This window comes from Cyprinus carpio, chromosome A20 (assembly GCF_018340385.1).
Source record: "Cyprinus carpio isolate SPL01 chromosome A20, ASM1834038v1, whole genome shotgun sequence".
NCBI classification, from domain to species: Eukaryota; Metazoa; Chordata; class Actinopteri; order Cypriniformes; family Cyprinidae; genus Cyprinus; species Cyprinus carpio.
The window spans coordinates 20,272,617-20,300,169 of record NC_056591.1 but is presented as its reverse complement, the minus strand read 5'-3'; the positions used below and the strand labels follow the sequence as shown (position 1 = coordinate 20,300,169).

Below are 27,553 nucleotides of genomic sequence, written 5' to 3'. Positions count from 1 at the left end.
TGATAATTGAGACGCAAAATGGCATCGGTTGCGTTACACCAGATTGTCCAGATCAGAATCAAGTAGAGATCCGCGTAAATAAGCACAGTGAACGGCCCAATCACAGACTTACAGAAAAACAATAGTTTTTATTAAACCATGCTACAGAGGAATGAACAATTTACATTAATGCTTCATCATAGGGGAACTGAGGTGAACCAAAAACAAATTTATAACAGAACAGAGGACTGATGGTGCAAGTTGAGGTAAGGCTTACGAAAAATGTTTGTAAGACAGTTGAGGGTTAAATGAATATTGTAAAGTCCTTGTTCAGGTGAATACATTTATAATACGAAAAATATGAACAGAAAACTGAGGAAAGGTTGAGATTTTCATAATGAGAAAGTCACATCTTTAACATTCTTACTGAGAAAAACATTTCCTTTAAAATTTTTGATTATTTATCATACATCAAAATTGATTGTATTTTCAGACAAGCCTGCATTTAAGACATGGAAACCAAACTTCCATCTATAATCTCATGAATATTCATTTCACTTTATGAATTGTTTTTTGGTAATGCTATACCATTAAACGTATCTTGCAACTGAGATTAACTCACTTTCTAATCATTGTGCTACAGAGATGTAAATTTTATGTGCTCTTTAATCATAAAAAAGTCAGTGCTAAAATAAATTAATTTTATAATGATGGGTAAAATGTCTCATCTTAGCACCTTTGAGGAGAGATCACTGCATTTCCTTAAAACCAGAAAGCCATTTTCAAACCAAAACTTTTTTGTCTGCCATAAAGTTTCACTCACAATTTCACACATCTGATTAGTTAAACAAAAGTTATAAATGATATAAATCGGTAACAATGTGGTGTTCTCCAGCAGCAGACCCCTTCTCTCCCAGAAAGGGTCTGAGCAATTCAAGATGGTACATTAAATATGTCATTGAAACTCATATGACCTTTCATCTTCATGTGACTGGGATGAAACTTTCAGCCTATAGATGATATGGACGTATTCAATGGTCTGGCACTTGTGTGGTTCAGGAGCTTTTGATAGAAAGCTGGTACCAATTACAAGGCAGAATGAGCTAGCTATAATGTGGTAGTTTAGTCAATAGCACCCAATAAACATCGTTCAGAGAGGAACCGCTCATACAACCCACGAAGAATTGGTAACAATGTCACTGCTACAATTTTAAAGATAGGTCTCCTGTCAAGAAGAATGGATTGGCAGACCTTCTCCATGCGCATAGCTGAATCTCATGAGGTGAGAAAATTCAAAGTGATATGCTGTTGATAAAGAGATGCGATTTTGTGTATGCTTCTACACTTCTAATATAGCTAGAACCTATGAAGTCCTTAGGGGACAGAGACATAGTGATGGAAAAAAATAGAAATATGACATGGGAGTAAAATGTACATGTTAAAGATTTTGCATTCTCCAGCTAAACTTTTACATTCCCTCAAGAAACTCTCTTTTGCTGAGAAACTGAGCAGTTGATCATTTTTGTGAAAGTATTGCTCTCCCCCCAAGAAACTTTCATATTCTAAAAATTACATTTCAATGTAGCAAAAGTATCACATTCCCTCAATAAACTGTGTTCGCTGGCAAAAGCATTGAAATATAGTTTTCTCTTTCACTTCATATTAAAAAAATTATATTTGCTTTTGCATTCCCTCACAAAACTTTTGTTTCTCAGGAGAGTTAAAGTTTTTTTTTTCCCCATCACCATGTCCTTTCAGGACAGAGATGCTCAATCTCAAATAAAACCAGTACAAAGCCTTCAATGTAAGGTGACGTCAAACCTTAGTCAATAAATCATGTCCATTCCTTGCATTTCACAGGAGTGTTTGGGACTGTATGCAGGTAACAAAAAAAAAGTAAAGTGGATTGAATACAGTTCTTGTGGGTAGAATGAGTAGCTCTCTGAAGCTTAGATCCTTTGTGTCCTTGCACTTCTGGCAAAAAAGCATACGTCCTCTCTCCTTCAGGCCAGTCAGCCTCCAAAACTACCAGCAGCACAGCACGAGGCACTGAGGTTTACATCTCTCTGCCAAGCACAATCCATTCACACTCCAGCTCTCACCGCTTGTGGAGATTCTTCCAAAAATAGAGCCTTTTCCCCACATTTTCCATATTTGCCTGAATATTTCAGTCAGTTCACAACTATTTTTGTCTTCTAAAGTGCTTGACAATTACTAGGGTAAAAACAATTTTAAAGCAAAGTTGATATCCTTCACTATTAAACATTCCACTATTTAAAAAAAAATGTCGTGGCTGGAAAAGGAACATCATATTCTGTTAAAAACATTTTTTAAAATCGCTTTTAACTTTAACTTTTAGCTTTTTAACTTTTGACTTTAAGAAGGGCACCAAATTTTCCCTCTAACATGAAAGTACAACTATAAATATGTTCAATATGCTGTGCAGTTCACAATGTGCATTAAATAGTGTTTAAAAACATCTGTGGATCTGACTGAGGGAGGACGTGTGGAGGATAAAGCTGGTACGTTTAATGTCTTAGATGCGGATCTGGTAGCCATCACTGAGGGTGCTGAGCTCTGCTGGCTTTCTGTCCAGTGCTGCTGGCCTGCAAAGAAACATGTTTATGTTAGCTTCTTTTTTGAGATTATTGTTGCACAATGACAAATATGCTGAACCTTTTGGTTCATTCATGGATTAAATGTTTTAGAGCAGAATTAACCACATCAGTAAGAGTGTAAAAAGAGTGTTTTTTTTTTTTATAATGATGTAATTTTTTTATTAGTGAGAATGTTTTATTATTATTATTGTTTTTTAATTGGTTTGGTTGATTTTTATTTTTGTGGAAGCCTTTTTTTCAGGATTCTTTGATGAATATAAAGTGAAAAAAGCAGCATTTATTTGAAATAGAAATGAATAACTTTTTGATAAATTTAATGCATCCTTGCTGTATAAAAGTAAAAAAAGGTCTCACTTTTGAACAATAGTGTAAAAACACAAAATAATAAAAATATTAAAGACACAATCTTACATTAAAATGTTATTGTTAAGCAAATTCATCCTTCCACTAGAAAATATAGTCCCTGACAGATAAACCTACCTAGTTTATTTGAAATATTGAGCAAATTTCATTTTAGACACAATATGGCCAGCTAATTTCTTTTACTTTTGCTTTCTAGTTAACACAGACAAGTGGATTGATACAAACACTAAAAATTTCAAGTGCTGTTAGATAAACACAGTCCGAGGACAAGACCTAACTGCTGTTTTAGCCTATAACTAATTTGCATCTCACACCTTTTTTTTTTTTATCCCACAGGGTTTATTTGCTGAGATAAATCACATTCATGTTCAATCATCCCTTTCAGTTCTGCTGAGAACACACAGAGCTGCTGAAGAACAAAGTGCTCCATCACAGACCTCCAGCACAGCGTAACTACTGTTGCCTTCAAAGGTCTAGCACATTTTCCCTTCCACCGTTCACTTTTATGCTACTGCTCTTGTGAACAACTCAATATCTTCTCCTTGTTCTTTTAACTGATGTTGGCTAGTTGAAGCATGTGCTCTCCAGCTCTGCTTTTTACAATTCCTTCTTTCATAAAAGATTAAGAACGAAAGTTTCTCAGGCAAACTTTACCAAATAAATGTAAATAGATTTGTCATTGCAGGAAACCACAACCACAATAGCAGCAGCCTTATGATATGTCAAAACAAAACACTTTTATATCTCAACCCTAAGATACATAACTGAAAAAAATATTTTTACTTGTATAATAAGTTATATAATAAGTATCTTATGCTCACCAAGGTTTCACTGATTAAAAATACAGTAAAAACAGTAATATTCTGACTTTTTTTAACAAAAAATATTAGTCTAGTTAGGCCAATATTAGAAACAAATTCTAATAATTATTTTTCCCAATGCACTTTTTTTGACAGCTGAAGAACAACCTCCAGGAAGAATACTGCAAACTCCAAACTCTGTGGGTACAAGATGTACAAAGGAGACAGAGGAGGGTTGGGGTGAGCCTGCAGACAAGCAAACATCCTGTGTGTTAGAAATAGCCCTGGGTGGAGATAATGCACTTTGACAGGGAGGAGACTCAGGAAAAGGGCAGGAGCAGATTTGTTGTACCACAGCTAAATGTCATTTTGCCTGCCCCTGTTCACTCAACAGCTTTGATCTGTCAAGTATGGAGAGATTTAGATGTATATTTTCATTTTATCTTCTGGGTGTTTCTGGTCTTTAATGATGGACAGAAAATTGTGGTGAGAAAAACAGAGGGGAGTGTGGGTTCTTATGTTTGTTTATTTTATTTATTGTTGGATCTTTTTCTCTGATATTATTAAATTTTCCAATTTTTTGACCTTGTAATTTTAAGAGTAATTAAAATTTGATTTTTTTTTTTTATGTGGTGTGGTGTGATTTTATTTTCATTTAGTTGGATCTTTTTCTCTGATGACGTATGCAGGAATTTTCCAATCATTCAGTCCACTTATATTCCCCTTCTTCTTACAACTGACTGCAACATTGCAAATTTCAAAGTTGTAAATAAACGGGATTCTTTTACTTTTCAATAATCTGCAATTTCAGTCTTCAGATAAATGTCACAATACAGAAGTAAATTTGCCGCTACACTATTTCTGAGTGAAAATTTTGACACCAAATTTTAAGTGCTTCCATTTTATTGCAACCTTAAAGAAACAGTTCACACCAAATAAATTCTGTCATAATTGACTTATTATTTCTGTCAATATTTACTCTCACGTCACTGCAAAGCCATATTATTACGGCTTTGTTATAACTGTTAGTTCCTCCATAAACATAGAAGTACACAAAAATATGATTTTTGTACACTTGCCATAAAACAACGATTTTACACAAGAACTTTTTGGGCAATTTTGGTTTGTTCCTCACACAAACGTATATGGTTTAAACTTATATGGTTTCAGTAGATTATTTTAGTAAGTTATCTGGACTCCTTTTAAGATAATTTTGTTTCTTTTGTTTGCTTGTTTTTGTCCTTTTGGGAGTTTATGTCTTTATGATTTTATATGAGCTACATGAAGTTACCAGTGTTGGGGAAAGTTACTTTTAAAAGTAATGCATTATAATATTCCATTACTCCATAAAAAAGTAACTAGTTACTTTTTATGGAAAGTAATGCATTACGTTACTTTTGCATTATTTTTTGTCACCTGAGCTGGGCTTGCATATTTATCTTTAAAAACAAAAGACCCAAAAGTGATATTTATTTCTCTCAACACGGGGACAGGAGAGCTGTCAGTGAATAAATGAGAAAACAAACTTGTGTTACTTGTTTGAAAAAGTAACTTTAAAAGTTGGAAATTTAAAAGTAATCATAATTACTCCCCCATCAGCTGTAGAACTGTGGCGGAGTTGGAGAGCAGATTCAGCGTGACTTCATTTCATAACTTCATAATTCTCTCCACTGTAAGTGAATGAACAGACTCATCTGCCAAGAGATGCATTTGCTGTGAAGTTCTTCAGGGTAACTAAGGGTGATGCTGATGTTAAATGGTTGGTGTGTTTCAGCTGCTGCTCAGTAATTAACATCTCAGACCATGTGACGGGAAGGTGCTATGGAACACAGCAAAAATAGCTCCAATTGAGAAGCAGGAGGTCCACAGATTTGAAGTCTAAACTTAAGTATCATTTCATGCCTAGTGTGGTTCATCCTATCATCCTAGAGGAACATTAGTTTGACTAAACAGTTACAGTATTGTGAGACACAACAATCAAGAGTTTTTCTTTTCTAAGACGTGTCAAAAGAAGCACTTCAATACAACATGTAATTAAACAAAACTCAACGGCTCAAGCTTGAACTTACAGGGGACCTTGCTGTGGTATTTTTAAACTGCTTGACATAAACACTCTAAATGAGCATCTTTGATGGTGCTGATGGGGCTTGCTTTATTTTTCAGTATCTCACTTCGATTCAAGACATCAAGGACTTAAGCACTTAAGTAAAATGTGTTTTTTTTTTCAATTTCAATTAGAGTAAAATTATAAAACCTGAAAAGGTAAGTTTATACCAATCAGCAAAAAACACTAATCTACAAAACTAAACATATTACAGTGATCTGAATAAGTAATTTTTTTTTAAATCTGTTTTATCTATTCATTTATATGAACCATCTGAATGAATCGATTCACTTGAATTAACTGGCCTTTCAAACACTACATAAGATCATTGACTCACATCCTATTAGAGCAAACGCCAACCCAGTGTACTGCCCGAGGGCAGCTTGTACTAACAGCAGAGGAGTGTCACATCAGCTGCAAGTGTTTAAAACTCCACTTTGTTTAACTAATTAGCCCTAACTCCCTGCTCTAGGTCTTTTTATCCCACAGCTTAGGGATCCCTATGTACATATGTCTTTCTAAAACGACCACTTCTTTCAGAGAGGAAGCTTTGCTATCTATCACCATGTCACTTTTTATGACTCTGTTCTTAGTAGATACAGTGCACTGCCTATATTTCCCAGGATGGCACTAAAAAGAAAGAAACCTTATTTCCTCAACACTGCAAACAATAGAAACGTTGAATCCATAAGTCAAGCACCTGGATGAGAGGAACAGGGTTGTGCTTCAGTAACACAAGAAGCGGTCACCATCACAGCTCTAATGAGAATGCACTGGGTTAAAGCCACTGCACGGACGTGAAACATGAGCAGACAATGTGTGTCTTCTTCAGTGTTCAGTAACCTCAGTGACCACCGCTCAACATCTGGGTGTGACAGTGTGAGCATTTCACTTGCATTTGCAACTAAAAATAGATAGGAACAGTGTGCTAATTAAAAAAAATGTGACCCTGGACCACAAAACCAGTCATAAGTTGCACAGGTATATTTGTAGCAATAGCCAACAATACATTGTATGGGTCAAGATGTTTTTTCTTGTGCCAAAAATCATTAGGATAATAAGTAAAGATCATGCTCCATGAAGATATTTTGTAAATGTCCTACTGTAAATATGTCAAAAATGTATTATCATTAGTAATATGCATTGCTCAGGACTTCATTTGGACAACTTTATAGGTGATTTTCACAATATTTCGTTTTTTTTGCACCCTCAGATTCCAGATTATCTCGACCTAATATTGTCCTATCCTAACAAACCATACATCAGTGGAAAGCTTATTTATTCAGCTTTTAGATGAAAAAAATGGACACTTATGACTGTTTTTTTGTAAAAGACTGCATTTATACTTATTTTCTTGACAGAAACTTTCTACCAAGTGACTTGCACACAACCACGGCTTATTTCTCAGAACTGAGTTTCCTCAACATCAAAGTGTCCATACTTACGATTTGTCTCTTCTGTAGACATGTTGGCGTCTTTGGGGACTGCTGCCTGCTCGGCGGCGCGGTGATAAAGACTTGCCTCGGGTTCGTTCTTTGATTGGAGACTGAGCACTGGATGACTTGAGGATCTGCAATAAAACCCAATTGTTTTAAAACATTCATACGTTTCATATATTTTCTTTTCGTTATTATCTCATATATATATATATATATATATATATATATATATATATATATATATATATATATATATATATATATATGTATATATAGATGCTAGGTGGACTGCAAAAATTTTGCACTTTAAATAATAATATATTATAGTTATGGCAATTTGATTACAAAGTAAAAAATGTAAAAAAAATAAATAAAAATGAAGCATGCACGGATGAATCGTTTACAATAAGATCACAAATGCAATGTTTTGAAGAGTGAGTCCTAAATTCCTCAACATCCATAAAAAGACGCCTACATTACTTTTAAACATCCAGAGCACAGTTTCCACTGTCTGCTCATGTGGTTCATGGAAACTATGTCACAGCTGACTACGGTCATCCATACAAGTCATGGAACCTGGGACCACATGACCTACTTTTTACTGTCTAGATGATAAACATGTCCCATGGTACAGTCATACAGATGATGTCAAGCTAGTATGCTGGTCTAACTCTTTATAAACGGCCAAGGACAAATAAAGATTCATAATTTAACCAGGAAAAACATAATTGTTTACTTTAAAATAAGTGTGATCCTTGTAATGTAGCTCTGCCTCCCACAGGACCATATCTAGTTCATACTGACCTAGCTTAGTTTTTGAAAGGGACATTAGATCTCTGTTCCAAAACCTAAGATATGTCATTTTAGCAATATTATAAAGGCAACAAAAATATAAATATAAAATATCAATAAAATATTTATAATTTATCAATAATATATTTATAAAAGATATCAATAATATAGTAATGATATTGATTACAATTTTATTTAATCAAAAATTAATTTTATAAAAATAGGTTTGCTCACAATAAGATAAATAACGCAAATGCAATAACGCATTTAGAAAACAGACGTTAATCATAAAACAATTCTCATTACTGGAAATAAAATAAGTATTAACTGAAATATTATATATATATTTTATTTATATTTATTTAGTTATTTTAGTACTAAATAAGTATGTGTGTGTGTCATTTTAGTACTAAATGTGTGTGTGTGTGTGTACACATAATTATTTAGTACTAAAATGACTAAATAATTATAAATAAAAAACTCAAATTAAAACAAAATTTTATTCAAAATATTAACAAAAATACCATATAATCTCAGTGATACTTAATATAACACTGTCTCTTAGAAGACTATGGACTCACCTTCATCCTCATGTCACGGCCATGCTTCTCCAGCTCTTTGCGCATGTCTTCATGGCCCTGCTTGCAGGCGTTGATCACCAGATAGTTCCACTCAATCGGCTGGAAAACGTGCGGATTGTGGGGCACGTACAGGCCAATTTTGATCTTCTTCATGGTGTGCTGGTAGCGGCGGTACGAGTCCTCAAAGTCAAACACCAACTCGCTGAGCGTACGGAAGCCCAGAGATCTGTCCATAAGGTCAGCACGTCGACTCATACCCAGGGTGCCATATCGACCGTTACAGTAAACGCCCAGCACCACGTGATAGAAGTGGTGGCCGGAGAACTGGGTCTTAAAGCTGATGGGGAACCGTTCCACGGAGGTCAGACCGTTGGTTAGGTAGCTGGAAACACAGGGTCAAGGATTTTGCTAACGTTCATTTGTGATGAGTTTAAACACGACAGGTTGGGTGAAATCAGTCAAAAAAAATTCAAGTCAAAAAATACCAGCTGCTCGTTAATTAAGTAATAAATAAATGGCAATTTTTATCAGTGTTAAAATTCAGGAGGACACCAAAGTGTTGAAAAATAACTAATCCTCCACAAGGTTTTCTACTTGGTGTGTACTATTGATTTTTTCCAAATCCAATCAGAGCTTTCAGTAAGTTTAGTTTTGCTTACTTCCAGAAAAACAATAAGCTAATGATTTACTTTAGGTCAATAAGAAGCTGCCCTTAACAACCACTTTTTCCATTCAGACTCCTAAAAGTCACTTTTATTGTCACATCACAACAGCACATGTGCCTTGGTGAGTGAAATTCTTGGGAGCGTGCTCCAAAAATTGCAGAAACAATTTACATATAACCATACAGACTTCAACAGATGACAATGTGCAATATAGTCAGTACACACAGTGTACTATTAGACATACTTACAGTTAGCACTACACATTATATGCTATATGTACATACATACAGTTAGCACTACACATTATACACTATACACAGAATGTACACATTCTACATTATGTAGACATATATACACATAAAAATATGCTAAGGTGCAACAGATTATACATGAACTGGATACACAAAACGTCATGGATGTGCATTGGATGGTATCCAGTGATAGCAGGTAGATTATTATATTAAATGCAGTGTGTATGTATAGTCCAGTGTTGAACTGCTGAAGTTAAAGTGCAGTGTGTGGCATACCATATTGTGGGAGTATTCTGTAGGGTGCTGTAGGGTGTATTAGTTTTAACTGTTCAGTAGTCTGATAGCCCGAGGGAAAAAGCTATCCCTCAGTCGGCTAGTGCAGGATCGGATGCTGCGGAGACGTCTTCCTGAGGGCAGCAGAGACAGCAGTCTGTGGGACGGGTGGCCGGAGTCACTGATGATCCTCCGGGCTTTCTTTATACACCGCCTGGTGTAGATGTCCTGGAGAGAGGGAAGCTCACCTCCAACAATGTGGCAGGCAGTTCGAATGACCCTTTGCAGAGCTTTGCGGTTGCCAGCGGTGCTGTTTCCAAACCAGGCAGTGATGCAGCCCGTCAGGATGCTCTCTATAGTGCAGGTGTAGAATGTTCTGAGGATGCTGGGGCTCATTCCAAACTTCCTCAGCGGTCTCAGGAAGAAGAGGCGTTGATGTGCCTTCTTCAGCACTGCATCAGTGTGTGTAGACCAGGTGAGATCCTCACTGATGTTAACGCAGAGGAACTTAAAGCGGTTTACCTGCTCTGGCGATGGTGATGTGTGTGTGTTCTCTGCTCTGTCTCCTGTAATCCACCACCAGCTCCTTGGTCTTGTCGATGTTGAGTGAGAGATGGTTCTCCTGACACCATTTAGTCAGAGTGCTCACCTCCTCTCTGTAGGCTGTCTCATCGTTGACGGTGATCAGGCCTATCACCGTTGTGTCATCAGCGAATTTGACGATGATGTTGGAGCTGTGTGTGGCTGTACTGTCATGTGTATACAGGAAGTACATGAGTGGGCTGAGGACACAGCCCTAAGGAGCACCAGTGTACAGGGTCAGCAGGGATGAAGTATTGTTGCACATTCTGACCACCTGACTTCTGCCTGTCAGGAAGTCCAGGATCCAGCTGCACAGAGATCTGTTTAGTCCCAGAGTCTGGAGCTTCGCAACAAGTGTGGCAGGCACTATTGTGTTAAATGCTGAGCTGTAGTCCACAAAAAGCATTCTCACATAGGTGTTCTTATTTTCCAGGTGGGAGAGAGCAGTGTGTAGGGTGAAAGCAATAGCATCGTCTGTAGAACGGTTGCTATGATATGCAAATTGAAGCAGATCCAGTGAGGCAGGCAGCATAGAGCAGATGTAGTCTCTGACGAGTCTCTCAAAACACTTGCTGTAGATGGGTGTAAGAGCAACGGGTCTCCAGTCATGATTTTATTTTTCTTTGGTATTGGGACAATGGTGGATTTTTGACAGTTATATGACAGTTAAAATTTGTGAGTATATTCTCAGAACCGACACTTTGAATGAAGCTTAATTGTTTCATTTTATTCTCTAAAATAAAAATAATCTACAGTAAGTGGTTCTTCCTTACTCAACTTTGGAAATTCAGCATGTAACAATTTGGGCTACATGAATTAAATAAATGACCACTCATATTATGTGGTTTTCCTCTCTAAGCAATCAGTCGAAATATAAGAAACAATGCCAAAGATTTCTAAAGAAGAACTTGAGACCAGAATATCAAAAGGACTTTTTTAAGAAGAACTTGAGAAAAGAATATAAAAGGGAATTTATAACCTAGCAACTTACCAGAACTCCCTAACAACCACATGACACACACACAAAAACACTTTTAGGGCCACGTATCCACCAAAGCATTTTTAGCCAGCTGAAAATGCCAGGAGCTCTGCTGAAAACGCCCAGCTGTGAACGCTTGAGAGTGCAGCATTTCTTTCAGCTGAGATGCTGCGGTTGATACGGAACATCCGCTGAAGTAATATGGCAGACGCATCGTGAATGAAATGTTTCTCCAAGCCTTATTTTTCATAATAATAATATGGTAGTTTGGCAGTTTAATTTGGTAAAGACATAAATACTCATAGAAAAGCAATATCAACTTGTCCATTGTTGTTCAGTTCAGTTGTAGTACAAGAAGGGTGTGACGGTTGGTCGGTATTAGTCCCGCCCCTCCTCCACTGTGATTAGTCAGCTGACTAAAAAGTGACAGTGATGAGCGCTGTGTCTTACAGTAGCCCCTCACTGCGGAACACAAGTCCAGGGGGTGTGGTTGGATCCAGATCTAGGGGTGGAGATGGTTGGGTTTAGGGATTAGGGGGTGGAGACTGGATCTGGATCCAACCATGGCCCCTGAACTTATGTTCTGCAGTAAGGACCATCTCGTGTTTTACCCAAAGTTGAAAATGCTCGAGCGCTCAGCGTGAAAAAGACGCTCAGCGCTCGGCAAGCTCCTGGCTTCCCAATGAAAACAATTGAAAAAATAGACTAGCCTCAGGAAAAAACGCTTTGGTGGACACGCGGCCTTAGACTTAGAAGCTGCAAAGCAACATCCTAGAAACCATCCATAACACTCTAGCATTGTGGCAAGACTGGCAACAATGTCTGCATGTGCAAGAACCAATAAGAACACCCAAGCAATGACCAAGAAACTAATCAATGTCAAAAAATGTAGTTCAAAAATACTGACAACCCAAACTCTAACATTAATATAAAAAGCTGAACGTCTCAATATCGAACAAAAACGTTCTCTTTCCATGATGTTGCAGAGGAGTGATTGTATCTGCTTACAACATGGGGCCGTGGATGGCCACCTCCGTGTGGAGCTCTCCAGTTGTTTTAAAGTTTTTGTTAGTTTGTCCCGTTTTTAGCTATATTCCCACAGTCAGTTTTACCAGGGATGAATTGCTGAACATTCGGCAGTACACACCACCCAATATTTCACTGTGTATTGTCACTGTAAGCTGTTTGTATTGTGGAAGCTTCAGTCACCAAAACTAATTCCTCATATTTGTAAACATACTTGGCAATAAAGCTCTTTCAGATTCTGATTCTGAAGTTGGTCAGCAGACACTCGGCTAGACTGGCCTTCCCCTTGGGCTTGTCCTTGTCTCTGCCTGATCTCTTCTGTAGTCTTGTGCAAGTAATCTGTGCTCACTGCGGCATGGCAACACATGATGCAGCAGCTGCTGCCATGAGGAGTCACCAGGCTGTGAGTGTATCAGCAGGGTTCACACTAGGCATGGGCCGATTACCGGTTTCAAGGTATACCGCGATTTGAAAATTAACTAATTAACTAATATTTTCCATTATACCATTCCTGCTGTATGCGCTGTTTTCCATGTCTCCTCAAAGACTGAAAGAATAGGAATCTCTCAGGCTGAGTGCAGTGTAGAGAGTAACACTGACCCCTCGTCCTCATGTTGGTGCGAGCGAGCGGTCAGTCACGTGTGTGTGTTGGATGGCCGAACTCAAGGCCCGGGTACACTTCACATTCAGCGTTCCTTTCAGTCTCGTGCACAGCCGCATCTGCACATCTTTCAAAAGTATACTCAAATGTGAAAATATGAAGTGTGTTAATGCCCGATAACACAAGCCAGAGACGCTGAAGACAAACGCACAGAGAAAAATACTTTAGCAGGCAGATCAATAACTGTTAATGATGCACAAACTATTGGAAGAAAATCCTCAATATTGATTTGGGGGTTTATATGAATATGTTTCTGAGGGGAGCTGACTGTCTTCTGAAAAGTTTACATAGTGTAATTTCACAAAGCTTGTCAGAACATTCTGTTTTTGCTTCAAATTGGGTTATTATTAAATCAAATTATGTGTATGATTATTATTATACAACTAAATGATATGAAATTATATAAATATGTATATGAATTATATAACTAAAATTGCTAATATAACTAAAATATAACTGCATGGCGGCCACGCCAAGTAATGACGTCACGACGCCCAAGCCCTCTTTTTAGGAAACAAATCAAAGTAAAAAATAAACTAATTCTACTGTTTCGAATATTCTGTATGTTGCTCAAAAACAAAATATATTGTGTCCAGCGGGGAAAAATATATTTTTTTACCCAGTCATTTAAAAATAACACATTTCAGAGCTGTAACAACAATACCGTGATACCGGGATATTTTTGCTTAAGGTTATCATACCATCAGAATCTCATACCGGCCCATGCCTAGTTCACACCAGGACCCATCTGCACCTATGGACAAAAAAAGACTACTTTTTGACCTTAATGCCATCAATCTCATCAGTAAACTTCTTTTAGGGTATCCATGATGTAATTTAAGAAGTACCGTACAAACAAAACAAGAAGAGATTAGCCTGACTGCTGTTCTCCTTTCTGATGCTAAATTTCAATTCATGTTGCCTTGAGGTGCTAAAATGAGGAAGTGATGCTTTATTGTTTGCAACCACCGTTTAAATGAATCATTATCGTCACACTTGTCAGTAAACAGCGGGCCTGTTCCTTTTTGCTGTTGGGTACCGCTCAAGCTGCCAAGTCAGCCAAGAGCACATAACACAGATCTGTTGAGCCATGTGTGTCCAACAACACAACACAACGCAGTCCTGGAATGTCTTCACTGCTTACCATCTGCCTTTCAAAGACAATCACTAGCACAATATGCTGGTATTCCATAACACAAGCACTCTCATCTATAAATCAAACTCCAGTGGTCCACAAAAATATAGGCTGTTCCTCAGTAGGGATGTAACAATGCACCCCATGTCGGTTGTCACAAATATGTGATTTGTTGTAAAAAATCGCCACATATGTGACAATTCAAATCAGTTGAGATGTTTAATGAATTTTAACATGAAACTTTTGGGAGTGGGATTTCATATGAATGTATCTCTGAGGGGAACTGAATGTATTTTGGTTTGTTTGGTCTAACTGTTCTAGTTTAATTTAGTGTGTTTTGATTAAATTTTTGTGTTCATAAGATTTGTTTTGCTTTGTTTACAGCAGTAACCAAGGAAACATTGTATCGCTGCTGTTCCATAAGCGCCACCTGCTGTCAGAGAGTAAATTTGCATTCTCATCCAGCCTGTCTGCTGTTTCTGTTTTGTGCAGATGTTTTATGTAGTATAGCTTCACAAAGCTAAAGTCAGAAAATTCTGTTTTTGCTTCAAATTTCAAAATGTTATGATCTAACGAGTGGGATTTGGCTCATGAGCAGTGGGCTGCAAATTGGTTAATATTAATTGAGGCCTTGTTATCATCAGCAGCAAAGTTGTTACAAGCTGGTGAAAATCTTTACATTTTCTTAAGTAAAGCAAACATATTGTACTTAAGAACTTTTATAGACTGGTGAATCATACGTAATAAGACAAAAGACAGTGAGAAAGCAAAGTTACATTTAGATTTTTTATATATATATATATAAAAGGAGAATTGTTAACTCAAGTCCATTATTCTTTTGTAGCATTTTGAAGGCAAAACTTTCTTGTTATTCGAAGTAAATACATGCTCATTCAGTAAGTTTTGTTCGCATGCAGCTCTTTTGAGTTTCCTTCTCTCTCTGTGTAGACAAATACACACACCCAAAAACCCCACCACCAGTGTAGTAATGAGAAGACACCAGAGGATCACATTACCCATCAGCAAGGCCATGTGGTCCTCTCAGCAGCAGTGCAGAGAATTTCAACATTCTTATCTGCAATGCACGCACACCCAAACCTGCAGGGATTTGCTTCTGCTATACGTTCCAAGCACACAGTGTTTTCATTTTTTTCATTTTGTCATTATTTGAATATGCAGGCAGTCTTTTGAAGACTTCATTTCTATCCAAAATTTTGATAGAAATCTATAACAGATATAACAGCTAAAAAATGCTGACCTTGCATATTTAAAAAGTTGAAAAGAATATGGCCTTAACTAGTTTTACATCCCAAATTTTGGGGTAAATCCATAATGGACACCTAGAGTTGAGAAAATTAATTTCAGGATTTCTTCTTTTTGATGTTCAGACCCAACTGAAAAGTTACTGTAAATGGTTCCTGCGCTACTACCATTAACAAATGGAACTGCACTAGGTATAGCCCTGCCCCATAAGCTCACACAGTTGGTTAAGTGCTGCCTCTCAGAATGTCCTGATTGGGTAAAGATAAGTTCACACCAAGAATTACAAAGATAACAATAATAATCATATTACCGTCCTCACTTATTCGTGATAAAGTTCTGTTTTTTATAATCACGTGCTGCAGTTTTGTCATCTGCCACTTTAAACGCTCAAAAAACTCTTTAAAGGACAATGGATTCTGATTGGCTGTCAATGTTTTAATCATTAATCAGCTGAAAAAATAAATGTTTTGGAAGTGATTCCAACAAAATTGTTCTTCAATTACATTTTCCAGTCCCTCCAGGATTTTGCAATCACTGAATTTTTCGCAAAATCAAGCAAACTCTGCAATTTTCGCAAATTTTCGTAATTGCCGCAAATTTCCCACAGAATTTCGGATCAGAGTCGTCCCCTGACCGATTTACAAGAGCTACATTGGATAAATGAACTGAAAGCGGAACGAATCCATGCTACTAGTTTGGTCTACACAGCACAGACCGTTTATCTGATCGAGCTGGAGCCGCGGGCTGATCTCGATCACGCGACACAGTTAAACACAGCACTGGGAGATACAGTGTGAAGAAAGCAGTCGAATTCGCCACAGAATCAACATCTCTGTGAAATCTTGTGAGAAGCATTCAAACTCGGGGCAGAATTCTGTTAAAGCTGATATCAGAACAAACGCCACTGATGTGGAAACCAGGAAAACCTTGTTCAATAAACACAAATCTCCACCACTGTTCACCATGGATTTAACAGTAAAACTACAGGAACAACTTGTGGCAGAAATGGTCAAATGTTTGTCTAATGTGTTTTTAAATGCTTCACGCAACTTTTCCCAGCACTACAAAGCTTTAAGTATTACCGAATTTGAAAGAAATTTTTAATGTGACAATATTTGTTCATCATAGGTTTCCCCCATGTATAAAACTAAAAGTTTCATAATGTAGGAAAGCAAACAATTATTTAAAAATAAAAAATATATTAAATTACCACTAGTAGATGGCTGCAGAGAAGTACTTATAGGCCATTTCCACTCCCTAATATATATATTTTATATTTAGACATTATGAATGACAGTAATAAAAGTACATTTTATCAGATGTAATATATTTATTACATCTGTAAGATGTCTGCTAAAGATCTGGGTCTGATAAACGTCTCAGAAGCAGTTTGTCATGCGTCCTAATAAATGTCTATTTGACATCTGAACGGAAACATCTTAGAGACATATTGCAGATGAACAAGCACTCTTAAAAATACATCTTGCAAATGTAAATGCAGACATTAAATAGAAGTCTCCAAGATGTACATGTGCGATTAGGGTGAGTGCTTTAATGTCAGGTGCTGGTGCCACCTTCTGTAGAACTTAATGGCACTGGTGCTGGTGTCCTCAAATGTTAGTCTGGAGCCCTACAGTGGTTCTCGAAGTCAGAAAAGTCATAACATTGTAAGAAGAATGTTGTCTGTGGTATATTTTCACTGCAAAATAATAAGAAATGCCGCAAATATCACCGCAAATTTTGAGAAAAGCTGCAGCAATATCAGTCATTTTAGGCCGCAAAAATCAGAAAAAAGTTCAGCGAAATCCTGGAGAAACTGATTTACGTTATAATTGTGGTGTGTATTCTGCTATTCTTTTGAATTTAAAAAGATTTTTAAAGGGGTTATGACATTTATTTTACCAAGCTCTAGTGTTTTGTTATTTTGTTTTTGTGGGATTTGTTGATTTTTTGTGTTTGTTAAATAAATGTGTATTTTGGTTATTGTGGGTTTTTTCAAACTGAGTCAAAATGAGGGTTGAAAATGATTGTTTTTTCATTTATATATTTGCCCAGTATGAACATTTTATGTGCAGTATTTAAAAAAAATGGCTTACAGTAACTTAAACTTTAAAACAACAATAGCCTCAGTGTTCTCTGATAGTTTAATACTCATTGTTTTGATATTTGAGTCCTCTGGGACTGTAGGAAAAGCCCTTGAGAGCACTATAGATTAAAAGACGGGTTTTGTATACAAAGATACAAATCTCAAAGTGATGTAAACTGGAACCCTTCATTCTCCTGCTCCCCACCTCAAATCTACATGCAGCTAAAGCATTTATTTGCAGCTAATGACCCATGAGGTGCTTGACTCAAAGTGAAGTCCACACTACGGCTCTCGTGAAACATACCGCAATCTGCAAAGCAGATCTCCAAAACATTTCTCTGCTGCACTTGGCATTTGCATGGATGGAGATGATATTCACCTTGTGTTAACCCTTGGCCTGGATCTGATGAGCTAACTGACACTGATAGTTCCTGAAAGAACTCGGCCTCCCCAGTGGCACAGCTGCATCGACTGCATGGACAGGAAGCTGTGCCTCCCTTCAGGAGAATCTACTACGACAGTTTCCTAGCAACAGCTGAGCCTAAAAGCTACAGGCTAAGTTGAAGGGGTGGGGGATCATGAGGGAAGACAGTGATTTGAAGCACATTGCCTTTGATAGATCTCTGCTTAGTCCTCCATCCCAATTTCAGCAATTGAGAAATCAACAATAAAAATAAAAGTAAGGGAGAAATGGGTCTTTCCCAAGACAAATTAACTGTGCTCCATGTTCCCGATGGTGATAATTACTTTTATAAGAACTGATTTATACATTAGGGACTGAAGGGTTCAAGACTAAAAAACCCCCCCACAAGATTTCTACATTTTCAGAAGAAAGTGTGAGTGCTACCCACATCTATCTATTTTCTAATGCATGTTATTGATCTTATTGTAAATTATTTATCTATGCAAGTTTCATTGAATTCAATTAAGAGAATGTATTCGATCAATCACTGTTATTTTAATATTATTTATGCACACAATTATAGCCTCTTTTAACAATTACTCATATTATTTCTATTTATCTTTCATTTATTTTCATTTCATTATTAGTTTTGGTACAATTATTATATTCTTATTTGCTGATGCGATTAAAATTTTTCCTTTCTCTTTGGAGTGTTACAAGCTCTTGGTGCATAAAGAAGATCTGTGAAGTTGCAAAGACTAAAGTCTCAAATCCAATGAGATATTCTTTATAAAAGGTAAGAGTCAACCACACCCCCCTAAAACGGCCGTTCTAACACGCCCCTACATCTCTACGTTACTATGTGGAAAGATTTGCATAACACCGCCCAGATGTTCACGCAAAGAAAGAAGGCGTACCTTTTATTCTCGTCGTAGTATTGTAGTTGCCGCCGCCGTCATGTCGTATAGACGCTGTGTGTTTCACTGTGAAAGCGAAACTATTTTGTTTGGCCTTCCAAAAGAGGACGATATCCGCTTCGTCATGCCTGGGGCTAATCTGTGCTGGTCGCTGAGGAAATACATTAACTTTGCACTGTGGATCGCCGGATTGGCTTTCACCGTGGATGAAGTGGAGTCCAGCCCAAAGTCGTCACATGTGGTTGCCGCAAGCCCAACGGACACTCCTTCGTAGAATCCGCCGGCCGCGCCATTCTTAAGCCGCCCGCCTCTGCTCACTCAAGCCTGCCGCGGCTCACTTTAGGCCTCTGGCCTTCGCTCACTCAAGGCCGCGGTGTGTGACGCTGTTTCGTTGAGAAAGCGAAACTACTTTGTTTGGCCTTCCAAAAGAGGACAAGACTAGAAATCATGTTTATATCACGTTTATAAAAGGTTTTATGTTTATGTCTCGTCGTTCCAGCCGGACAGGGCATTACAATATGTTAAGGGGTGTAACATTTCCGTCACACGCTTGAGGTATTCGGCCAATCACAATGCACTGGATAGCTGGCCAATCACAGCACACCTCGCTTTTCAGATCGATGAGCTTTGTAAAAATCGATGCATTTCAGAAGGTGGGGCATACAGGAGAAACAATAATGCACAGTACATGGAAAATAATGTGTTTTTTGAACCTTAAACCACATACACCAAATACACAAAATAATGTTCTTTTTAACAGCATCATATGACCCCTTTAAGGTTTTTAGTTTGTCATTTTGGTACTTAAACTTCTCAAAAGTTTCTCATATAATATTTATGTTTCATTTTATTTCTATTTTTTTTTTCAATTAATAAAAATAATTGAAAATAGTTTTACTTTTTGTTAACAATAACAACACTGTTGTCAGTAAAGCTAAAGGATACATTCCAAGGATAACTGCTTCAAGGCATTTGATGGGAAGTGATTCTCGTATCATCTCTCTGGCGGTCTCCATCAACCTGGAAAGAGATAAGATTGATGCAATACAAGGTCAGTGACTTCTTTTCAATCTAAAATGAACCTAAAACTTGTTTTCATGTCTAGTTATAAGCTCTGTATTTTGTAAAAGGGCATTTCGGCACTTTTAAAATTAATATCACACCTGCAAAACATTTTTTAAAAGAGGATTTTCCACCAAGAGTGCAAAATAAGTGTAAAATAAGAAGGACCGTGTGGGGGGGGGGCTAAAAACAGGAAGGATGGGGTAGACAGACAGGATGATGAAATCACTTACCCACTCAGAGGTCTGGTTTTCTTAACCTCAAAGAACTGCGTTCCAGTATGGTTGTATCTGTCAACAGTTAAGGAGCTACATGAAGTCTGTACGGCTGATTTAGGAAGCCTTGTTTTCCTGTTTTTTTCACTGTGACTCATGCGTGTCAAAATGCACAGCTGAGAACAATATCCTGTTGAGCCCTACATACTCATTACCCTTCACAGACATTTCTGTATTTGTGGAAGGAAATTCAGATGCTGATATTTTAACCGCACACAATGATGAATATAAATACACACAGCAGCTTAAGTCATCTAACCAAGTAGCACAGACAATGCAATATCCAACGTAAAGGAATAGTTCAGCCAAAAATTAAAATTTGCTGAAAATTTACTCAACCTCAGGCCATCCTAGATGTAGAGGAGTTTGTTTCTTCATCAAACAGACTTGTAAAAATTCAGCACTATATCACTTGCTCACCAATGCATCCTCTGTAGTGAATGGGTGCCATAAGAATGAAGAGTCCAAACAGCTAAAAAAATTAAAAAAAACAGCCGTCAGCTGTCGAACTCTCATTCTGACGGCACCCAAATCTAAATTTCTCAAAATATGTTTAGATCAAGAAACAAACTCATCTACACCTTGGATAGCCTGAGGGTGAGTTAACCTTTAGCAAATTTTCATTTTGGGTGAACTATTCCTTTAATCTATATCAAAGCCACACATTTTTGCTAGCAGCCTTTAAAATATGAGGCAGAAAACTGTAAAAGTCAAGAGTACCAGAAGTATGCAGACCCATGCTGATATGTCTCTACATTAAAGTGACTGACACTCCAACCAAAAAGACACTTTGAGTAACTCAAGTTGACTGAATAAATTACACTGAGCGAAAAAGCCTAACCACACTCCAAAGAAATGAGTGCCCATGAATCCATAATGCATCCAGAAGAAGCAGAGGTTTAGAATACATCAGTTAAACTTTTCCAGAGCAAACGGTTTGTGGAGGTTAAAGGATACTGCAAATTTCTCATGTAGTTCTGGACGGCATGGAGCCAATCAGGCACAGACATCGATGGCTTAAAAGTTGGAACCGATGGCACAGGGTGCTGTGAAAACACAGAGAGAATTAGCAAACTATATCCTTAAACTTTTATTCAGCATTTAATTGATCAAAAGTAACAGACATTTATTATCTTACAAAGGATGTCTATCTCAAATAAATGCTGTTCTTTTGAACATTCTAATCATCAAAGATGATTATATTGATGATGATATTAATCAGCACAATTGTTTTTGACATTGATAATAATAAGAAATGTTTCTAGATCACCAAATCTGTATATTAGAATGATTTCTGAAAGATCATGTGACAATAAAGACTGAAGTAAATTCAGGTTTGCCCACTATTTCTGAGTGCATATGTCTTTATTCTAGTGTCACGTCATTGATGTTAGATACTTTTAGCTAACTTTTATTTGCTGGATTTCAGTGGTTCAGATCAGAACTGAACTGTTGGACAAGAACAGTTGAAACAAAAATATATTCCTTCATTTTCTGCAGTAAAAAGGCAGTCAAACATTTCTGGAGCGATTTGAGGGCAAGTAAATGATTACATTTTAGACTGAACTATCCTTTTAAATCTTAAATGAAATGTAGTATTAAGAAAGGGAGGTTGTCACTTGTTTTTATCCTGAAGTTGGCAACCTAGTCACAAGGTAACTTTTGTAACCACAAGGAGATTCATTAATCAGATTATCATGTCTCAATGGCATGAAAAGTCCTTATCTATAGAAACAGTGCTTCATTGCTCATTTGAAACCCCTACAATGACACTTCTAACTGTGAAGAGAATTAGCAATGAACAAAGGGCATCCTCTCGCACACAAGCCTCCATTCATTAGAAGAAAAGAAGAAATTAATGAAAGATAGAAAAAAGGCTGTCCTCTATCTGAAACAATCTCTTTATTACAACCCATTAACAGTATTAGACCAAAGTTTGTCACATAAATGCAGGCAGGATTAACCATTGGTTTTTACTTTCAATAAGGGCACAGTGTGTGTTGGAGGCGTGCAAGAGCTAGTGGGTCACAGGAGGAAATGAGAATGGGAATCATCTGCTGTTTCCTCTTTATCTCTATCTGCCCAGTGCAAGAGAATGAGAGACTGTAGAAAGGCAGCGTAATACAGTCTTGTGTGTCTGTGCTGACTTCTGAAGCCTTTGAATGCATGATACAGAAGCACAGAAATACATTGTGCAATTGGTCTAAAATTTTGTGCCAATGTTATGATGGCAGAATAACAATGCTGTTGTTCTGAGTAGAATAACTTTTGAAAGGCAGATGTGCGAACACACCTTCTTTCTCAGCACTTAAATAGAGGTGTTTAGAAACCTGAGGTGTAACAAACGCCACAAGAACTTATAGCCTCATTAAAATGGTGACTCAAAAGGCAACTCAACATAGTACCAATATTTTTACTAAAAGTAAAAGTAAACAAAAAAAATCAGCAATATACTGTTTTTACTGTATTTTTGATCAAATAAATTCAGCCTTGGTGAACATAAGAGACTTCTTTCAAATGAACCTTTCTCTGGCAGCTGAGAACCACTGCTTGAAATTATCACAGCGCAGACATCATTTTAATTCAGTTCAGTATTGATTTCCAAAAAGTGTATCTAAATAAAAATTACACTTTGAATATTGATTCTGACACTCTCTGAGAGAGGTTTCACTTACATCTACACACTACTCCACTGGCTCAACTGGGTCTCTCCTACCCTGAAAAGAGGTCAGCAATAAATAGGCCACAATCCACACTCACAGGGCCGTTAGCTGACCTCTACCCACCCAAGGGACTGTAGCGAAACTTGAGACTCACAAACTGTAGGTGACGATACAAGCCGCCCATCTAAAAGATCAGATGTACACTTTTTTTTCAGTGGTTACAAAGTTCAAAACAAATAGGTCATTACGAGTTACAGACACGCAAACTTTGGAAAAATTATATTTTTAGGACTATGTTGATAAAAGGAAAAAATATATATTTCTAGTCTCAACATTATTTGTTCTTCAGACATTCCCCTTTAACAGATGTACCAGCTGTATGCAAAGTGACCCACACATGCTTTTTGACAGACTCATATAGGGCCTTAGAAATAGTGGCTTGGTAAGTATTAATATTTTGGCTTTATTCTTCATTTATGTATTTCTTTCACCATAAAGAACAAATGTTTAGCTGGGGACCTATGGTTGAGATGTCAAGGAATGACCCAAAAACTATTCGATAAAGGCCCTACTGCTAAACAAAACAACAGGAATTATGCAGATTATCCCTAATAACACTCTAGCAAATGGACTGCAACCAAAAACCAAAGCCAAAGGATCAGTACCAAAGGATTGGCTACATTTTGGCATGCATACACTACCATTTAAATGGGATCATTGGTAGGTCTTGGTAGGCATAATGATTTAATGTTTTTGAAAGAAGCTGCATATGCTCATATGCTTTGTTTACATAATAACTGCAGTGTCCTTGGATCCAAGGTCCAGGATACTCTGATTCTCCATCAGTGTGATCATTCACAGGTTCACAGTGAGTTCTTTCCCTCTTTCCCATGGACTGTCACTCTCTGTCTAATGGCTCGAACATGTCTGGCTAGTGTCACAGCTGTTCGAGTGACTCCTAATCTGGCTGATCTGATGGATTCACTCCACGCACCTGTTCAACACTTGCTGGTGGGGAATGTCCCTTAATAAATCACTTTATTATACACATCTAGGGATCGGACTTAAAACTTTCGACCAATCAGATGCCTTTGCTCTGCACGCATTAACACATAAAGGCTTGCAGGAATGCACAATAGTGTTAACTAAAACAAAGGAGCCAGAATAGCACACTGCTTGACCCTCAGAATGCTGTCCGTCTGAGCACTGAGGATTATTTAGTCTGTGATTAAGACTCACTTTATCCCCTCTGAGGCCCTTGATCTGCACGCTCTATGAATCCTTATCAGATCTGAACGGTTTATGTTTGGAGGTTAAAACAATATTGTGACAAAGGGACATGGCAGCAACCTTAATCCTAGTGACAGTTCTAAGATGTCACATGGCATTATTCCTCACTTGATGTGCATTAACAGAGGCATGTTTCTGCACAGTTGTCATTGGTTGGATCAGATCTCTCATTTGCCTAGTTTGTAATGAAATTATGAAAAGGGAGCACAGTGTTGGAAAACACAGGGATGAGTAAATCCACTCCTTCCTCTTTGTGGAAACTGGATCACACAAATGGCAGTTTGTGAGATGCTATTTATATATAAACACTGTTCCGGTAAATGTTTCCAAGGTTTCATATATAGGCCAAATCTGAGGTTCAACTGTTGAATTGTTTTTTTTTTTTTTTTTTTGTGAGTGTGGTTTTGAAAGCAATATCTTATGCCCACCAATGCTGCATTTATTTGAACACAGTAACACATTTGAACACAGCTGCATTTATCTGAAAATACAGTAATGTTTTGAAATATTATTACAATTTAAAATATCCATTTTCTATTTTAATATATTTTAAAATGTAATTTATTCCTGTGATGGCACAGCTAAATATTTAGCAGCCATTTCTTCAGTCTTCAGTGTCACATGATCCTTCAGAAATCATTCTAATATGCTGATCTGGTGTGCAACAAACATTTCTTCTTATTATTAACATATAAAACAGTTGTGCTGCTTAATATTTTGTGGTAAACGTGATACTTTTTTTCATCCCAAACGCCATTACTGTCACTTACAATCGATTAAACGCATCCTTGCTGTATAAAAGTATTACATTTTTTCCAAAAAAAACAAAAATGGTTAATACTGACCCCAAACTTTTGAACGTTACTATGTCAAATATTACTTTGACAGAGAAGATGTGTTTACCACAGTACAGTAATGTATCAAATGGTATTATCTATGAAAACTTTAATATATACCAAGGTAAAAAAAATATTATATTCATGTAGCATTGTACTACACACATGTCCTTTTTTTATCCACTGCATCAATTTTTTTAACTGCACATATGTATAAACACACATACAGTGGCTGTTACTCAAAACCTAGTAACTTGCCAAGAATAACTGCTTTTTTGGACATTATATAAATAACTTCTCATAGCTAGACAGCATTTTTAGATATTCTGGGGTACCACATTTTTGGGGATTATATAAATAAGCTGCCTATCAATATATATGAGCTTCCTAACAAGATAACATTGTATAGTGTCATATATATCAAGACAGCATTTTTGGACATCTTTATGACACCCAAAATATTGTCTATGCATGCTGCTCACTGGGTTATGGGTTTTGGGACTCAGACTCTGCCTACATAAATAATCCACTACTTTCCACTTACTTTAGGGAGGTGTGTTGCATTTCGTATTCTATCCACCATCTCCTGTCCATCAGGATGAACTCTGGTGACGTGTGACCACATTCTCTCCCAGGTGACGGTGTCTATGGGAAAGCCCGTCCTGTTCACGAAAAACGGGACCCCACCGTCTTTCTCGTCTTCCTCACCGGACGACCTACCGGTGTTGTTCGCGGCAGTGTGTGAGGAGGATTCAGCGGCCGGGCCGGTAACGTTAGTGTGACAGTAGGTACTGGTGCTCTTGGACCGACCGTGTCTGCTGGTCTTGGCCGATGAGCCGCTGCTTGTGGAGCTGGGTCCGGTCATTGTTCAGAAGTCTTCGGAGGGGGAGTTTCCCCTTGTTTTTCCCCAGATCAGTTATGACTGCCCAGCACTCATGCACAAAGACATGTTGCGCTTCGAGCATGCATACTAATGTGCCAAAACCCACTCGGTCCTGCTCAAGAGTAAAAATTCAGGAGGTTTGAATAAGATCCAGAGGCAGAAAAATGGTCAGCGATACCATTTCTGGAGCAAACTATGGCTGAGTGTGCTTTATGTCAGAAACGGTCATATATGTTTCCAGTAAATAGCATACTGTAGTTGGCGATCAGCTCCGGATCTCAGGGTGTCACAGAAACTAACGTTACTTCATCATTTCGCTAAAAACACTGAGGAGGCGTCTGACTCCTGCGGAGGGATCACGGGCTAAATAATCCACGGTGGAATAATGTAACATCTGACTGTAGAGTATTAATGAATTATCTGATTTCCTGAGTAGGCGTGTAACCGCTTTCACTGACGGTCTCAACAAATGGTCACTCACGCTAGCGTTTTTTGATACTGTTATTGTATCACCATGAACTACAGCCAACCACGTTCTACTGGCTTTTCATTGGATGAAGCAACACAGTAAAGGCGGGTTCAGTTCCATATTAGGGCAATAGATCCGCACGTGATTTGCCAAAGTGGCGGAAATGGGCGTGTACCTTCGTTGTGCATCCAGCAAGGTTTTATTTTTGTGAGCATTTAAATGTGCATTTAAACTGATAGTGTAATATTTCAAACCCAAACCATAAAAATATATTACACCATTTTAAAAAATGTACGTTGAGGGCATTAACCACTTAACTGTCGCTACATTTTTCTAATAAGTAAAATTGCACCTTTTCATTCTTTCCGTTAAAAATGGCCCCAAAACACATGAAAGTAAAAACTGTCAGGAGTGTTATTTTAGTATCATTGAGATACTGTTATGGTTTTTATTATTATCTTGATTTAGTTTTTTTTTCTTCTCCGTTTTTTGAAATTTTAGTTAAAGGTTTAGTACTCATTATTTTATGTCTATATAGCTTTTAGTCATTTTTATTTCAATTTTAGCTATTTTAGTACATTATACTAAATGAAAATGAAAAATTTTTTATTGAAAACTAGCTTAAATAAAAAAAGTTGTTATTATTTATTTGAGTTTTATTTTATTTTGAGTGACAGTAATTATTTTTAAGGTTTTAGTTTTAGCTTACTATATTAACCCTAACTCAGAGTTTCTTTCTACCAATAAAGAAGAAATACCCAGTGTCTAAAACATATGGATGGGATGGAATTATATTTAATTAATATTTAATTACAATTTCATAAGAAAATAACATTAAACATTTTATTCCTGTTGCCCTCATATGAGTAGTGGTGGTATGTAACAACGCCCTGTTACTCATTGTTCAGGCACAGAAGCATCTTCCAGATATCTCCCATCTCCAACAGAAGCTGTATGCGCAGATTGAATCATCCACCAGTGCTGCATATTTTGGATGTTTCTTCTATAGACCACTCATCAGCTCATCAGCAGAGGCTTCAATGCGTGAACCAGGTTGACAAATGATTATTTTATAAATAGAATAAAGAAAGAAATGTTATATGTGTGCTTATTTCATTAGCTGTGATCATATTTTATATTATTTATAAGATAAAACAT

At 37.3% G+C, this 27,553-nt stretch overlaps 1 protein-coding gene across 1 annotated transcript; it reads right to left on the bottom strand.

Moving 5' to 3' along the window:
- Positions 1-108: 108 nt before the first annotated feature.
- On the bottom strand, positions 109-26,461 carry LOC109058896 (tubulinyl-Tyr carboxypeptidase 2-like). The gene is made up of 7 exons (XM_019076093.2): positions 25,588-26,461; positions 21,212-21,300; positions 20,213-20,269; positions 19,863-19,937; positions 8,677-9,058; positions 7,310-7,434; positions 109-2,585 (listed from the first exon to the last, which is right to left on the bottom strand). Exons 1-7 carry the CDS (start codon positions 25,906-25,908, stop codon positions 2,516-2,518), a joined length of 1,119 nt encoding a protein of 372 aa, XP_018931638.1. The 5' UTR covers positions 25,909-26,461; the 3' UTR covers positions 109-2,515.
- Between the last annotated feature and the right edge of the window lie 1,092 nt (positions 26,462-27,553).

Bases quoted from the DNA above. Each gene is read 5' to 3' on its own strand.
- LOC109058896 (XM_019076093.2), bottom strand. From the start codon at position 25,908: ATGACCGGACCCAGCTCCACAAGCAGCGGCTCATCGGCCAAGACCAGC. The intron at 9,059-19,862 runs GTATCCTTTAGC...CTGTGTTTCCAG, and splicing joins GAAGCAGTTATCCTTGGAAT to CTACCTAACCAACGGTCTGA. The intron at 2,586-7,309 runs GTAAGTATGGAC...GTTTCTTTGCAG, and splicing joins GTCTACAGAAGAGACAAATC to GCCAGCAGCACTGGACAGAA.